Source organism: Eulemur rufifrons, chromosome 29 (assembly GCF_041146395.1).
Source record: "Eulemur rufifrons isolate Redbay chromosome 29, OSU_ERuf_1, whole genome shotgun sequence".
NCBI classification, from domain to species: Eukaryota; Metazoa; Chordata; class Mammalia; order Primates; family Lemuridae; genus Eulemur; species Eulemur rufifrons.
Window position 1 is genome coordinate 56,826,180 of NC_091011.1, and position 16,213 is coordinate 56,842,392.

Sequence of the window (16,213 nt, forward strand, 5' to 3'; positions counted from 1 at the left end):
AATATGCAGAGCCCAGAAAACTCAAACTTCTGGAGTAGATGAGATTACGAAGACAAGAACACAGAGAAAGAAGAAATGAAGATACAACAGACTGATACTTAAATTCTAATGCAAAATGTGTTTAGCCAACAGGTTTGTAAAATTTTAAAAATGTAAATTTATTAGGATTCATTAGTAACACAATTACACAGAATAAAGTTCAGAAGTTCATCAATGATGGTCACCAATATGTGCTTCTTTGTGACTTTTAAAACCATTTTTCTCATGATTCAAATTTATTCATATTATAGTTGAATTTCATACATAACTTCACAATGTGGAGAGTACAGGGCTTCCATCAGTAAAATCAATGAAAACATATCTTTCATGAAAGGCACATAAAGAATCTAACACATTTAAGGAACTTTGATAACTCTGAATTCCTTTATATTACAAAGAAGAAAATCCCCCAAACGAAACAGACATGAATGTAATTTATGGTAACCCCCACACACACCAATACTTTAACAAATATATTTTAACAAAATGATGACACATAAACTAAACTCAGAAACTACTTACCGCGATGCTTACTGAAAGACTAGTATTTTCAAGATGAGTAAAAAAGGGAGGTAGGATGGGGAGTGCTGTTCATTTTGCTGAAACAAGGTCACAGAGACACATTGTGAAAAATCAAAAGAAAATTATTCTATCAAAATTCAATATCTACCTGTTATGTAACACTTATCGAGCATACAGTCACTGACTTTATTAAATACTATTACTCATTTTCTAAGTGTAATTATCCATTTTATTCTCAGAAATAATAGCATAATTTAAAAAGAAATAATAGAAACTTGAGCAAGTGGAAGAAATTTGAATATCTTGGGAAAAAAGTAATTCTAACATTGTGTGATAATTAAATTTGAAATTAGTTACATATACAAATTTAAAGCTTGCATTACATCAGCAAAAGAATATTCAAAGATCTTTTTTGTTATCTTCCAAACAAGGAACTATCATGTATGCTAGGTACAAGGGACTTCCCAAAGGAAATACACAAATGAATGTCTCAAAATTCATTATGCTGACATTTGTTTTGCCCACAAAAATCCTCTCAATATCCACCTAAACTTAGTTATAAATAAAAATGTAGTTATTTAAAATGTATAAAAATTAAGCTGATATCACCTTTAAGGCAATGAATGAATACTAGCCAAATATTAAAATTCAAAGTGAAAACAAAGTGAATAAAAATTAAGTGTTTATAAGTCTAGAGAGAATATCCTCAAAAATCTGGAATTTTAGTTTTTCAAACCAAATCTAATGTGGAATCTAATGTAAAATCAAATTGTTAGTTTCGTAAAAGAAAAATCAAAATGCACACAATTTAAATAATTGATCCAAAGCCAGGTACAGTCATCCTCTTTAAGAACTTTTCAATAAAACACATTAAATTTAAAGAACAAATCATGTTATTAAAATAGTCTGTGCAATGTGTTTGTACAAATAACATTTTTTATGAATACAGTATACATATAATCAAGATAAGGGCTGCAATGTTTTCTAATATTAATTATTGTACTTAAAAATTTACAGGACACAAACATAAATAAATCTGTTTAAAACTGGCAAACATAGTAATGGTCTGTCATTCAGTACAAGGTACTTAATATTTATGTTATTTCCAAAGCCATCACGCTAGAATTGTAAGTTGCCACTCTTAAAACCTAGAAGTAATGTGGGAAACTAAAGTCATAAATACATGTATACATACATTTGCATATTTACACTTACACAGAAATCATCAATATACTAGAGCCCAGCTTTAACACTGTCCTTCAGTTTCACACTACAGGACCATTTTTCACATTTAAGAACGGTCCTTCTGTTACTTTCAATTAAAAAAACAAAACAGAACAACTTTGGTCAGATCCCAGATGCATTTGCTGTATACTACATTCTGTGTTGCTGCAAGACTCTAGTCTAGAGAGATCCATATATAAGTACTCATTTGGTTTGAAAATGCATTTTACCATTAACTGCAAAACTTAGAAGAGACCACAATCTTTTAGATTATTTTTTATGATGACATCTGTTACAGCATCAAAAACAAACTGCACATTCTTGGTATCTGTGGCACATGTGAAGTGGGTGTATATTTCCTTTGTGTCCTTTCTTTTATTGAGGTCTTCAAACTGACACTGAATATATGCGGCTGCCTCTTCATATGTGTTAGATCCTGAGATGGGAAAAGGAAAGAAATACAATGCAAAAAGTTAAAATAATAAGTATACTACTAAGCAAAATAGACTTTAAAGCAGGAAAGCCAGTTTCATACATATAAAAATATGTGAATGCCTTAACTGCATTTTCCCTTCCGGAAAGGGCAATACTATTTCTTCTAAATGAAAAACACCCCATGTTAATTACCTTTTAATGACTGTAAGTTATTCCTAAAATTGAAAAAAAAATCTCCTTTATATAGTATTCCATGTTTGCCATGATCTTTGTTCCTGCCTCTGTCTCCAAATGCCAGATCATCTTTTTTCTCTTATCCACTGTCCTCTACACACCGACAATGAACTTTAGGTGCCTGACGGTGGCATGTTATTTCAGGTCTTGTCCAGTGGTGAATAAAGAAATGCTGACTGAATGCTAATCAGTATTTTTAATTCCCTTTCCTATATATACATTAACTGGCATTTCTCTCTCATTTTTCTTTATTCATAATTTTACAAGGGTCTACAACATAGTTTACAGCTATGAGGTTACAAAAAAGTAAACAACACACTCCTGCTTTCAGGTTATTGACTAAAGACTTCCTCTATGTACAAATGCTTCAGAAATTGTTTGGCAGTATCTACAGATGATCACATGCATACTCTGACCCCACAATTCAGTATCTAGGTGTACACCTGATAGAACTATATACATGTATATGTTCACCAGAAGACATATAAAGATTGTTAATAGCAGCATTAACTTTTACTTTTAAAAAACAACCTAAAAGTTTACCAATTGTAGCTGGCTAATAAATTCTAATATATTCATACAACGAGGTGACATACAGTAATACAGAATGAGAATCAAAGTATTACCACTACACACAATAACATGGATGAATTATCATGAACATACTGTTGAACAAAAGAAGCCAGACACAGAAAGAGTATATACTGTATGATCCAACTAATGCCTGAAAAATAATCAAAATGAATTGATAAGGACAAAAGTCAAGATAATGATTGCTTGGTGGCCGGGGGAGGCGGGGCAGTGTGGGATTAGTTAAGACTGGGAGGAGGTATGACAGGGCTCCTAGGGTTCTGGAAATGTTCTATTTCTTGACCTGAGTAGTGGATATTGGTATGTTCACTTTTAAAAATTTAATGAGCTTCACACTTATGCTGAGGCAAGTGTGTGTGTATATATTATTCCAAGATATTGGAATAATATATATTAATGTATATAATGTAATAGTACATATTAATAGTTGAAAAAATATTCATTGAAAAAAAAATGTTTACATCCCTCTTTTGCAGTAATAATCCATTCTGCTAGGCCTTCAAGGCCCTCTACTACCCAGCCTGCTCTACAGTGTCATTCTGAGATCCTCTAGTCCACATGTGGGCCTCACTCCATGTCATGAGGATCCCAAACACAAGCCGCCATCTGTGGTATTGCAGGTGGCCACTTCACTGTACTTCACCAGCTGAGGTCTCTGACTACCTTCACACTTGCTCAAAACTGGCAGTCCACATAACTTTTCCTAATGAATCAAATCCAGATGGGTTCTCCATTGCTTAAAAATGTTTTCCCCTCTTCAACACTATAAAAACACTCTATATTTCAGTTTTTCTTATACTGCTTTACAGAGTTTTAAATTCTTTTTCAGCGTTAAGTCTTCTAAACTAGAAGAATAAATATCACATCCCACAGCCCCCATATTCCTTTTATATCTCATATAATCTTTGTACAATACAATGTGACAAACACCCATAGGGAAGTTGTGTTTAAAGTGCTATGAAGCATAAATTATGGAACTCATTATATTAGAGATAAAAAGGTAATAAAACCATAGTCTCTAAATAAGTTTACATTTTAACGCTTTAATGTCACTAGCAAACAACCACATACTTTTAAAAATCAAATTCTATTTTATTCATTCATAGTAAGTTGTTGCTCCAAAATTCTAAAGCAATAAACAATATCTTGTTGGTCCACAGATACTAATGAAACCATGAAATATATGTTTTCAGGATATAGTTTACACTGAGTGAATAGCTCAATTTGCTCTATACTCTGGGTAGCTAAGTAGAGCACTGTACTCCAAAAGCTACAAGATACATGAATGAATGAACATTCCTCAATCTGATTCTAAGTCTTAAGAAAAGGACAGTGAAGTGGGGTCAGGGAAGAGGAAATGTGATCTGGAATCTGGTGAAATGGTAATATACTGTAAAAAGAAGAGGAGGAGGAGGGGACAGGAGGACAGAGACAGGAGATAAATCAAGTGAGTAGCAGGGGCGGGCTACACAGTGTTCTTCCATAGGGAGCAACAGCCATAGGAATTGAGGGTTAAGGTTGAAGCAAGAAGCAATTGAATCAATACTAAAGGCATGAAGTAGAGATTTTAAATTATGATCTTAACACTGGAGATGTGAAAGAATTATGTAATATTCTTTTTGTGCAAAGATTCTGAGCTCAGGCATTCTTATTAACTTGGTAACACATAAGCAAAAATTCTTGAACACACTCTATTATCTGGCAAGGAAAGAGCTAACGAGTGTATTATTGGCTGCTCTGAAGTCCCTGTGGGAATACAATATTTATGGATTCATTTGGGACCTCTGCTGATATGAATTAGTACAAAATGGCTATCATCATAGGAAATGATAAAAATAAACTGAAAGGGAGGTTCAAGTAAGGGAAAAACCAAGTCACCTTGATTCTGCATAATTTCAATGTTCAAATTACAGTTACAAATAATTTTATTCCCAATAAACACTAAAAATGTTTCTGAATAAGGTGACTTAGGATACTACCACTTTCAAAAAGAAAGCCAAAGTTTTTAAGTGTGAAATCATTTTGAACTCAAGTATAACTTCACGGTATACAAAAATGGCTGTAATAAGTAACATGATTGTGTTTATCAAAGGACCCTCTCCTTTTGGTTCCAGTGAGAATTTAATTAAATGTAGCCTAGTTGTTAGTGGCCTGGGAGCAGATGTGCAATGGATTTGGGTCTGGAACTGGGCTCTGTGCCTTCATCAAGCCCCGGTGTTTTCACAGGTGTTTTGCGTGAGTGGGGATATTCGAGCACTGACATCACAGGGCTATCTTAACATCGCTTGTGAAATGGCAGTAAATGCTCACAGTCATCATACAATTTACTCAATACAACACTAAAGTTTTGTTTGTAATGAAACAAGTTCCTGACCTTTTTTTTTTTAAACAGGAAGGATGGAGTAAGGGCAAGTAAGTAACTAAACTCTGCAGACTAGCTAGATATGTACAACAGATGAAAGCTGAGTTTCTCTGCTTTAATGAGAAAGGAATTGGGAGTGGGGAGGGAGGAGTAGCTATGCCTACCTCCACCACCTTGTTCTGCAGCAACCCATGAGGTACACCAAGGAACTAAACTAAAACTAATGTTTTAGTCCAACTCCTGATTTTACAGATGGAGTACTGAGACCTAGGTAAATTAACTGCCTTGTTCAAGATCAAATAGCTTATTTTGAAAAAGCCAGGACTGTACTTTAGGTCTACTTTTCTCACTCCAGGGCATTTTCCATGGTAGTAAAATTAAAGTACCATTAACAGTCTCATTACTAAAGTTTAGATTTCCTGTGAAACCTTCCCTGACTCTGGAAGAGTTAGCTGCCTCACTGATTTCTTCTTCATTTTTCCTCTTATGATAATAATGCTCATGTTCCTTTTTGGCAGTATGTTCTGCTATTGCTTGTGGTTTTGTTTTTTAGTATGCCTGTCTTTGGCATTAGACACTGAGCAGATACATGTCTGTCTTATTTTCGTCACAGAATACCTGACATAGGATCTGTTAACTGGATGAGCAAACCAATAGTTCAAATTTACAAAGATTTGGAGTTGTCACTGAAAATTATCTAACAGCTTTTTCATAAAATGAATATTTTCAGTAATCTCATCCACATCTAAAGGAACTGTGCTCAAATGCAGCTTGATAAATAATATCCCTTAAAGGCATAAGAATTACTAAGTCAAGAGATTCAAATCAATGACTGAAATCTTGCCTTGGGGAAAGTTTCTTAGAAATATATAACTTAATAAGTTATTTAAAGAAAGTAAAATACCTCCATATTCTGGATAGCATATAGTGAGAGGGCTCTTTTTAATTTTTTCTTCGAAGAGATCCTTCTTGTTTAGAAAAAGTATAATAGACGTATCTGTAAACCACTTGTTGTTACATATGCTGTCGAACAACTTCATGCTTTCATGCATTCGATTCTGTAATAGAAAAAAAATGAGACCAATTTGTTAGTAACAGCAAAGATTTTGAGAAATGATTTTTAAAAATAACAAGAATGATAATTAAGCAGAGTTTGTTGAAACACTGATAACACAAAAATACAATTCTGCCATTTCAGAACAAGCACACTTTGACTGTAGGCCAGACAAGTGACTGATCATCACTCATCACTTTCGCACTCAGCCATTACTTGCTGAGTGCCCGCTGTGTCCTGCGCTGTGCCTGGGCACATCCTGCTGCAGGATGTTATAATTCAGGCACATTGGTGTGAACATCTGAAAAAAAAAGTCATTGTTACAGAGTTCATCTAAGTTTCCATTAAAAGATAAGTAGAGGTTTTTAAAGATTAATAAATTAAATTGAACAAGCTGAAACCCAATTAGCCCCAAACTCTAAATATTAGGGAAGGAGACCTCCAATTCCTGTTTCCTGCCCTTGCAGGATCTGCATTCAAAAAGAGTACTGATACATTTTACACTGCTGAAATGAGAGAAATGACCATGTGGTCTACCACACTGTGATTGCACATACTTGATTTTAAAAATACAAAATTGGCATTTCTACCTCTTTTTTTATCACTTCATACTAAAGTTAATCTGAAATGACAGTTTTAAATTTCTACATTTATAGCTCTGACTTGGGCAGTGCAAAAGCAATATATGTAACCAAAGTGCTTGTACACCTGTAATATTCTGAAATTAAAAAACAAATTAAAAAAAGAAAATAAACTTCTACTTAAAAATATTTCCCTCAGATTAATGGTACATTGAAACACATCTTAAATTACATGACAGTAGCAAAACGTAACATGTATCAAAGATTACTAAACTGGCAGAAGTAACAAATGATGTAAAATAAGCCTTAGGCAACTATGTAACTAACTTTCTTTTCATTCGGTATGTAGATACCAGATATAGAAAATGCTGCTGCTGCAGTTAAGCTTATAGGGTTGAGGTGAGATTGACTTTCAATGTTTTCCTTTTTCTCCAGCTCCATCTGTGCTTCTTTAGTAAACTTCCCTTTTCTTATGCAAACAACAGAAAAGTTACAGGAAAGACTGTGAACTTTCAAATAATTCAGGCATTAGTAAGAATTTCTCAAGACTTTTTCTTAGAAAAAGCATTGGCAACATTGCCAGCTCTTCATATTTTATGCTCAACCCTTAAAAGTTGTTCCACTTGCCATTTCTTCATCTTCAGCCAGAACCAGGTCATAGTCACTCAGAGCCACACAGAAGATGATGGCGGTCACTCCTTCGAAGCAATGAATCCACTTCTTCCGCTCAGATCTCTGACCACCCACATCAAACATTCTGCAGGAGGAAATATAATGAGTTGCCATCACATTAAATGTTCAAAAGCTCTGAGGAGTTCTGTAATGCTAACAGAAAAGCTCCAGATAGCTGGGGGAATACAGGGTGGGAAGAAAGGAGAGAAGGACTTTATGGGAGAAAAACAATGTCACAAATTGGCTTTCTCAAAGGGGAAAAAAGCCTGCTAGGTTTTTTTTTTAATTTTTGAAGGGAGGGAGGGTATTTCTAAAACAAAGCAAAAACAAAAATACCCTCAAAAAACAAGACATTCACTAACACACGAGAATACTTAGAATATTAAAGCAAATACAAACGAATAGACTGCGCTATGTGTAAACACCGAGAAGTCACATAAAGCAACTGGGGAGTGCAGAGATCAAAGAGCACATATTCAATCTACCACAGTCACAGAATATTAGAGGCAGAGGATGTGGCCTCTCTTTTTCTACTACAAAACACTGTTTTCTGTCAGAGCAATAAACAGGACTATGATGTACAACAAAGTAAACAAAAAACAAAAAATCAGAATCTAAAGTGCACTAGGTTTTAAAGTTTAAAGTCTCATTCTATTTTCCAGGTAAGAAAATGCAGGGCCAGCAAATCAAATTCAGATGGGGAAAACAGGTTTGCTCACTTTAACAAATAAAACCATGGTACAGAAAACAATGGGAGAACTGAAATATGAAATACATGGGTGGCCCAAGTGAACAGCCTTGAAATTTAGAGTGAAAAAATTCGATTTTTACACGATATGAACCTTTATAGGTTAGTGAATGAGGTAGTAACACATCAGTGAATATAAAGACAATGATTTTTCTTCTTTTTTTCTTACAAGAGTTTATAAAGTTAAACAAAAGCTTAAATTTGCACTGACTATATTATGCAACCTAGAAATAACCACTTATATAATGAAAACACTATGTGAACTGGTACATTTTTAAAGGCTCCATTTATCTAGATGGTACACTAATTAAAATAGTCTCTATTTAATTCCCAGGCAAAAAGAATTCTCCCCACAGAGCGGTATTGGCCTATAAACCAAATCTGAGTACATCAGCTAGTATTGTTACTTTTATCACCACATAAGAGGTCTTCATTCTTTTGGTTTAGCTAGTAAATTGTTCATTAAATTTAAGTATGCTATATAACAAAATGCTTCTATCACATAACAAATCAAAATGGTTAAGATACAAAAAGGATAGCTGGCAATAAAGATTAAACAACAAAATAAAAGAAAATAAAATGATTTTAATTGGGAAATCATTTGTTAAACTCTCTAGGAATACAATTTGAAAATAAATTTACCCAAAATATAATCCATCTTAGATAACTGCTCTGATTAAATGTCACATATATCCCCTCCACCCAGTACAGATATAAAATAACAACCGAACCCACTCTATCCTACATTTTCTGTGACCCTTAGTTTTGTACATTGGTCATAAACAAAGAACTTTGAGTCTAAGCCACTGCTTCTCAAACTTTGGTGAGACTCAGAATCACCAGGTGAAAGATACTGATGGTATTTGTCTAGGGATCAATTCTTTTGAGAATTAATCCATAAGCCGGGGAGCAAAAGTGATGAAGAACTGATATTACAAATCATCAGACTATGCTTAGCATTTTATTAGCACTTAGAAGAAACTAGATGAAGATAATATCTAGAAGAAACACTAACTGTTCACTGCTCCACACAGACAAAAGAAAAGAGCTTAATTATTTTATATGCTGATCTTTAAATTCTGAACTTCTATTTTTAAGAAAAACAGAATAAAAAATGCGGTATGTTCTCCTTTATGTGAAAAGATGAGACTTTTGACTAACATCAAATAGGAATTGAATTTGAGTTTTCTTAAGAGATTTTTGCAGGGTGGAGTGGAAGGAGATGCTGGACATCCCAAGAGGTGCTGATTTATCTTTAGACTATCATCTAACAGTACTGTGACCAAAACTGACTAGTATAAAGCTATTTGACCATACGTGGATATCAAACTCATAAATACAATGTTGTATTCCCAAATCCACTACGCATTTATACTACTATAGAAAAGGAATACAATTTGTCTTATGATAATTTTATAGCAGAAGGGATGCTTTATATCTGACAAAAATATTATAGTAAAATAAAACTGTTGATTCTTTGATTAAAGCAAAATACTCCACAGAGACATTGGCCATTAAGTGCCCAGTCACAGAGGTGATAATATGAATTCTTAAAATGCCCTGTGGCCTCATTTTGAATTTAATGCCAATCATACAAAAAGATAATAAGTGAAACTAAAATTTTACCTAGCAGTTAAAATCAAACAATTACAACACAGAACTACAAAATGATGACCACATTCAAGAGTTCTCAGAAGAATTTTTCTATAATCATTTCTGCCCTCATTCATCTGAGATTTATTTAACATAGAAACAGCAAAGGTTGAACCATATGTTAGCAATGGTAGTAATTTAACAGAATTCAAATCCAAACTATGACAAAGTTTATCTGAAGTTCCTAACAAACCTGTGTTTAAGTCAGCAAATGAAAATAGTAACTAAATATATCCTTTGAAATTCTATGTCACTCAAGGAGTTTAAATGGAGTAAGACAAATGGAGTTCCTGGAAGGATCATGAGAGTCAGTTTACTGAATGCTGTTGAAATGACAATTTTGAAAAACCTAGGCTGGAAGTGGTAAGCATGGTCTGGAAATAAATGTTTAAGAATGTATTTAACCAAGATTAAAAGTGAATTTTATATAGTCAGATTGCCTTAAGTACCAAATAATTGATTTAACATTTTCCATTGCCATTTATTGTCATTTATAGAGTTCTCACCTTTGTAACATTTTTTATAGACAATAACTCATTCTATCTTTAAGCCTGGGATAAAGGGCAAGATTGCAATAGTCTCTCTGTTAAGAATTTTAACCAAGTTTGCTCAGCTAATTAAAAGGGGAAACTAGGTCCAGAACCCTTACTTGCTAACGCCAACTCCATGAATTTTCTCCTCAGATTATACTGGTTAGAAATACAACAGTCTCTCCCCCTCAACCCCCTCTTGCGTGGTTTCACTGTCTGCAGTTTCAGTTACCTGCAGTCAACCGTGGCCTGAAAATATTTATAGTATTTTGAGAGACAGAGACCACATTCACATAACTTTTATTACAGTATATTGGTTTAACTGTTCTATTTTATTAGTAGTAATTACTGTTAGTCTCTTACTGTGCCTAATTTATAAAGTAAACTTTATCATAGGTATGTATGTATAGGAACAAACATAGTTTATGTGTGTATATAGGGTTCATTACTATTAGTGATTTCAGAAATCCACCCACATCTTGGAATGTACCTCCCACAGATAAGGTGGGACTACTATAAAACCATTAACTAAACATAATTTAAGTTTGCTTTAGAACATGGCTATTAAAACAAAGTAAAAAAAAAAAAAAAAGAATCTAAAGTGCACTAGGTTTAAAAGTTTAAAGTCTCATTCTAACAGTATACTTATCTATGATTAAAATCACTTCACACTTTTAAGATAAATATGACAGTCGTCCTCAGATCAGACATGTTATTTAGTATTCTAGATGCAGTAGTAAGCAGACTAAAAGAAGGTTAAGTGATTTTAACAAGAGATAATATCATTAGCAAAAAATGTCCATTGAGAGCTTACCAAAAAATGAAAACAGAAAAAAATTAAAAGCATATGCAAAACTGTAACATATACTAAAGCATAATGTTCATGTTGCCAAATAAACTAAATTATAATCTGTATCTTTGTTTATGAAAGCAGGGCAATGTTTGTGTCTTGGGGGGAAGTGGTCACAGAAAATTGAAATTAAACTTTAGTTCTCTAGAAATTCAATTACATAAACCACTGATAAATTAGTAACAAATACACTATACTTAAAATACTTGGGGAAGCAATCAGAGCTATAGTTGCATACATTTAACTATGCTCGCAATTTGTAACAGTTAGCTTTCTTTATGAGGTGAACTGATAATTACCTCTGACTAGGAAACTTTTTTCAAGATGCTTTTAGAAATTCTGCCGTATTTTATCATTACTGTTTCAGAGCATTAGAAGCAAAAATCCATAATTCATAGTAAAGGTTTATTTAGAATGATTATATGAATCATATAATTTTTAATCAAAGTAAAAGAGGAAAAATAATTTCACTAATATGAGATACTTCATTTGCAAACCATATGCAGATAAATTACTTTTTGACAAACTAAGAATGATTTAATAGTTTATTGTTTTTGCTTTTTTATCTTCTATTCATTCTACTTTTTTGTTATTGTGGGAATGGAGTAGGATAAAAGCTAAGCGGATATAGTAACACAGGCTTGTGAAGCTTGAATTTCTACAAAGAAACCAAAAACCTCCACTAAACAGAATCAGAAAAAAATATATCACAAGCAGATAACAAATGATTTATCGAATCTCTCATAGTATCAAAAATATTAAAACTCAGAAAAATATGGAGCACGAAAATGACAAAAATTTTCATACAAAATAAAACACATGTCTTTACTAATCTGATTTTCTGCAGTGACAACTGGAGAGTGCTCAGTTTGAGTCAACATATCTATAAAGCTCTGCAGAAGAGAGACAACATCTAACTGATGCCCATGACTGCAGCCGTATCTTCCTTTAAATCAATCTCAACCTAATTGGGTTAAAAAAACAAAACAAAACAAAAAACCTATCTGTTAAACTAAGAAAAATAATAAGAACAAAAAACCTCCTATATATCTACAACGCATTTAATTCTAGTATTTTCATTATTTTTACTTCCAAGAATATTAGTGAAAATTTATATGGTATAGGGAATGTAGGGAATGCATGGGTTTTACTATAGTATGAATAATGTGACTCCATCACAGTTATATAAATTAGGCACTGTCAACTCAGAAGGGCCTCCCTCACAAGCTCTTCAGGGGCTCTGCACGTGGTGTCCCTTCTGCTGAGCACTTAACTGGCACTTAGGAAATGTGACATTTAAATGAATTTGAATTATGACAAACTAGCAGATTTTAAAAAGGAACTTCTGCTAGTCCCTTTGTTTAGCTTCAACATACTAAAACAAATAATACTAAGGGAGGAAAAAAGAAATATATGTAAATTATTTTTAATCAGTATTTTTTAAGATCAAGTAACACGACAGTCCTTTGAGATTTCTATGAAAACACAAGTTTTTGTTTTAGTAGAAAATCCTGTGATGATAAATTATCTTGTTCATGTATATATCTTAATACTATATGCAACCACTTTTTCCATAATTTTATTATTTTAACTAGAACAAGGTGATTAGAAATGATTAATAATAATGCACACTTAACGGCAATTTTGATTGAGTGAACAGTGAAATTAGTAAGTGGGCATTTTGAAGAAGGAAGTCATGATACCTAAAATCAGGTAGCAGATGACTAGGAAGGGTAAAACAGATTAAGTAACTGACTAGGAAGGCTGTATAGATAAAACAAGAATCTGAAAATTAAAACATTACATTTGGTTGTAAGTCTACCAGTTTTTCTCATACCTTGAAAGCTGTTATTTATTGGAAAAAGAAAAACATGGTTCTGTAAATTGGAATGTAATGTTTCACTGAACTTCCCTGAGCCTGGTTCATTATAAAATGAGGAGACTGGACAAAAGGGACTCCAAGATCCCCTCCATTTCTAACGGCTATAATTCAGTGTGTGTCTACTCAGACCTCAGTAAGTTAATATTCAGTACACTTTCAATTAAATGAACATGAAAAAGTGCAACCACACACTCCCTATGAATAAAATTTTTCATGAAAAATTTTAAAAAGGTACACCCTTTTTTAACATTTCCATAAATAAGCATATGTTCTATCAGTAAAACTCTTTTTACCTAAAAATAGATGGCAACACTTTCTGAAAACACTATATTGGAGAGTATTTTCTATTTAGAAATTGAAGCCAAAAACTATTTTTTTTTAAATCACTGTAAAAACTATAGCAAAGGAATTTGCTTGGCTATTTTTTTCTTAAATAAAAATATTCTTCCTAAAAATGCTTCTTTTTGTCCTCTTTCACTTCAAAATTCTTTTGTCCAATCATCTAAGAAAAGCTTCCTTCCAACTATAATTTCTACCTGTAAAAATGCTGGAAACTGTTATTATACCTTTTATTTCTAAAGTGATGTGTTTTACTTTAAATTTAGAAATCATGTTTCAAAGTTACTCACTTAAAATGAAGATCTTTGAAAGTAAAGTGAGTTTCAACAATTCCTGTAGTTTTCACTCTAGTTCTGAGAACATCTTGTTGAGTTGGGATATAATTTGGTTGTGCTATTCTGTCCAAGTCATTCAAATAGCTGAAAAATATAAGCAAAACAGTATGTTAACAGTAAATAGAGTCAATAAAGATCTTTTTAAAGAGTAAAACACATTTCAACGCATGCAATACTCTAAAATCACTAAGTTTTTAAATTTCTGTGTAATGATATAAAACAACCAGTTTAAGCTTTTATCTTATGTAACTCCCACCGAAATTAAAATCTTTACTCTCCTCCGGCCACAAAGCTCTTCAGTATTTTTAAAATGTGTCCATTGTTTCTTAAGGACAGTACTTAGTAATTCAAAGGAAAGAGAGTAACTTTTTTAAAAGACATCCAAACTAATGCACAACATGTTTGTTTCTAAAAATTCTTTATTATAGTTTTTTACGTAGCACTGTGTTCCAGACATCAGTCTTTTGTTGAAGATTTTAAAAGTCTTAATTTTGGAGCAAGTAGTGAGGAAATTCCTGGCCAAAGGCTGAATAGGATGTTTCTTTTCAACCAGTGTTATGTTTCATATGGAAAAACATCGCACATGCTACTTTACTCTGCATTTTACTGCTCTCTAAATAAATACCCATATTAGTCACTCATCTAATACTTTCTGCCAATGATGCTAAAGATACATTGTGATATAAAAATATAATGGTATCATACCATTCAATGTAAACTATTTTGTGTTAAATTATATGGTAGAGTCAATAATTCACAAAAAGTCCAGGCATGGAGAGATTAATGTGGACCCAGATGATTAAAGGAGGATTCAGATAGTGAGGGGTACAAATAGAAACATGAATAATGGAGCAGAAAAAAGGTAATGTTACTGCTACTAGGAGAAGCTGTCAGTATAGAGACAAAAATAGTCACATCTTCTTTCTTAGAGAGTAAGGCCACTAGTAAGCTACGTACAATCTTAAATGAGAAGTTTGAAATCAGTCCTAAGGTTAGCTAGATGTGGGAAGCATCACTGCACATTCTGTAATACTGGAGTAGTAACATGACCAATAACTTAGAACATAAAAGTAGGTAATAGAGGGGTGCCAACTATTGAAACTTTAAATTGATATTACCCTCTGAAACTGTTGTTTGGCAATTTAGAACCTGGTCTTGCAAACAAAAGGAGCTTGATTTATTTTATTTGTTGGAAACAGAGTTGGAAAACTATCCAAATACTGAATTAGTAACAAAAATGTTTCAGATAGTCAAGTATACGTAGTGGTGTTGATACTAAAATACATAGAGAGATGATAGCTTGAGTTACCTATTATTTACTGGATTTAAGAGAATTTTATCATCACATTGGTGATAATCTCCCTATACTTTATCTGTGCTTTTAATTCTACATACATAATATTTTACTGTAATAAAATCTGATTTAATAAACAAATAAAACAAGTCATGACAAGATTTTACTGATTATCCCTTTAAAATAGTAAGCAACTTATTTAAAATGTGCTCTGGTTACTCAGATAGATTCCTTTGCTTAAAAACGCCGTAGTTCTAATAGTCTCTAAAAATAATACATATTTATATTTCAACAAGATAAAAAAAGGAAAAAAAATGTACTGTGAAAAATCCAGTCATTTTAAACGATCACAGTCCTAATGAGCAACCTGACAACATTCCACCATCTCAGGAACTCAGAAATCAAGATGCTCTCTAACCACTATGGAGAAGAAGGTTTCTATTACTTCCTTCATTCTTAGAAAAATGGTTGCATTATTCCACCTTAAGGTCAGAATTACTAGAAACGAAATAATGGGAAGCCAAAGCAACACATTTTTCTGAATGTATTTCCAAGCAGTGTGCACAGGAGAGAGGGTCTTGGTCAAGAGACTGAGGGAGTCTAGAAGTCCCCCAAAGTGGTGAGGAAGAGGACTTCAACCTATCATGACCAAGTAGCACCCCTTAATTATTGAAGTAGCTCTTTTTGCCAGGCTCAGCTCAGAATAATCTCTCACTACAATAGTGATTCTTATTTAAATATGTCTGGTAGATGCTACAGTGGTGCCAAAGCAAATATTATGTCTTAAAGTGTTGTGTTCTTCCTCTAAGTAATTTTCCTAATTTCTCCTTTAACCTCTGTGAAGTCTTGTTTTTTAATTCAGTCATTA

At 32.9% G+C, this 16,213-nt stretch overlaps 1 protein-coding gene across 1 annotated transcript in view; it reads right to left on the reverse strand.

The window, feature by feature from the left end:
* Positions 1-464: 464 nt before the first annotated feature.
* Positions 465-16,213, reverse strand: part of GNAI1 (G protein subunit alpha i1) — an 81,889-nt gene continuing 66,140 nt past the window's right edge. The window contains exons 5-8 of the mRNA XM_069462615.1: positions 14,007-14,135; positions 7,670-7,799; positions 6,312-6,465; positions 465-2,221 (exon numbers count right to left, since the gene is read on the reverse strand). Coding sequence (XP_069318716.1) covers positions 2,031-2,221; positions 6,312-6,465; positions 7,670-7,799; positions 14,007-14,135 — 604 coding nt within the window. The 3' untranslated portion in view covers positions 465-2,030. The remainder of the gene's footprint in view (positions 2,222-6,311; positions 6,466-7,669; positions 7,800-14,006; positions 14,136-16,213) is intronic.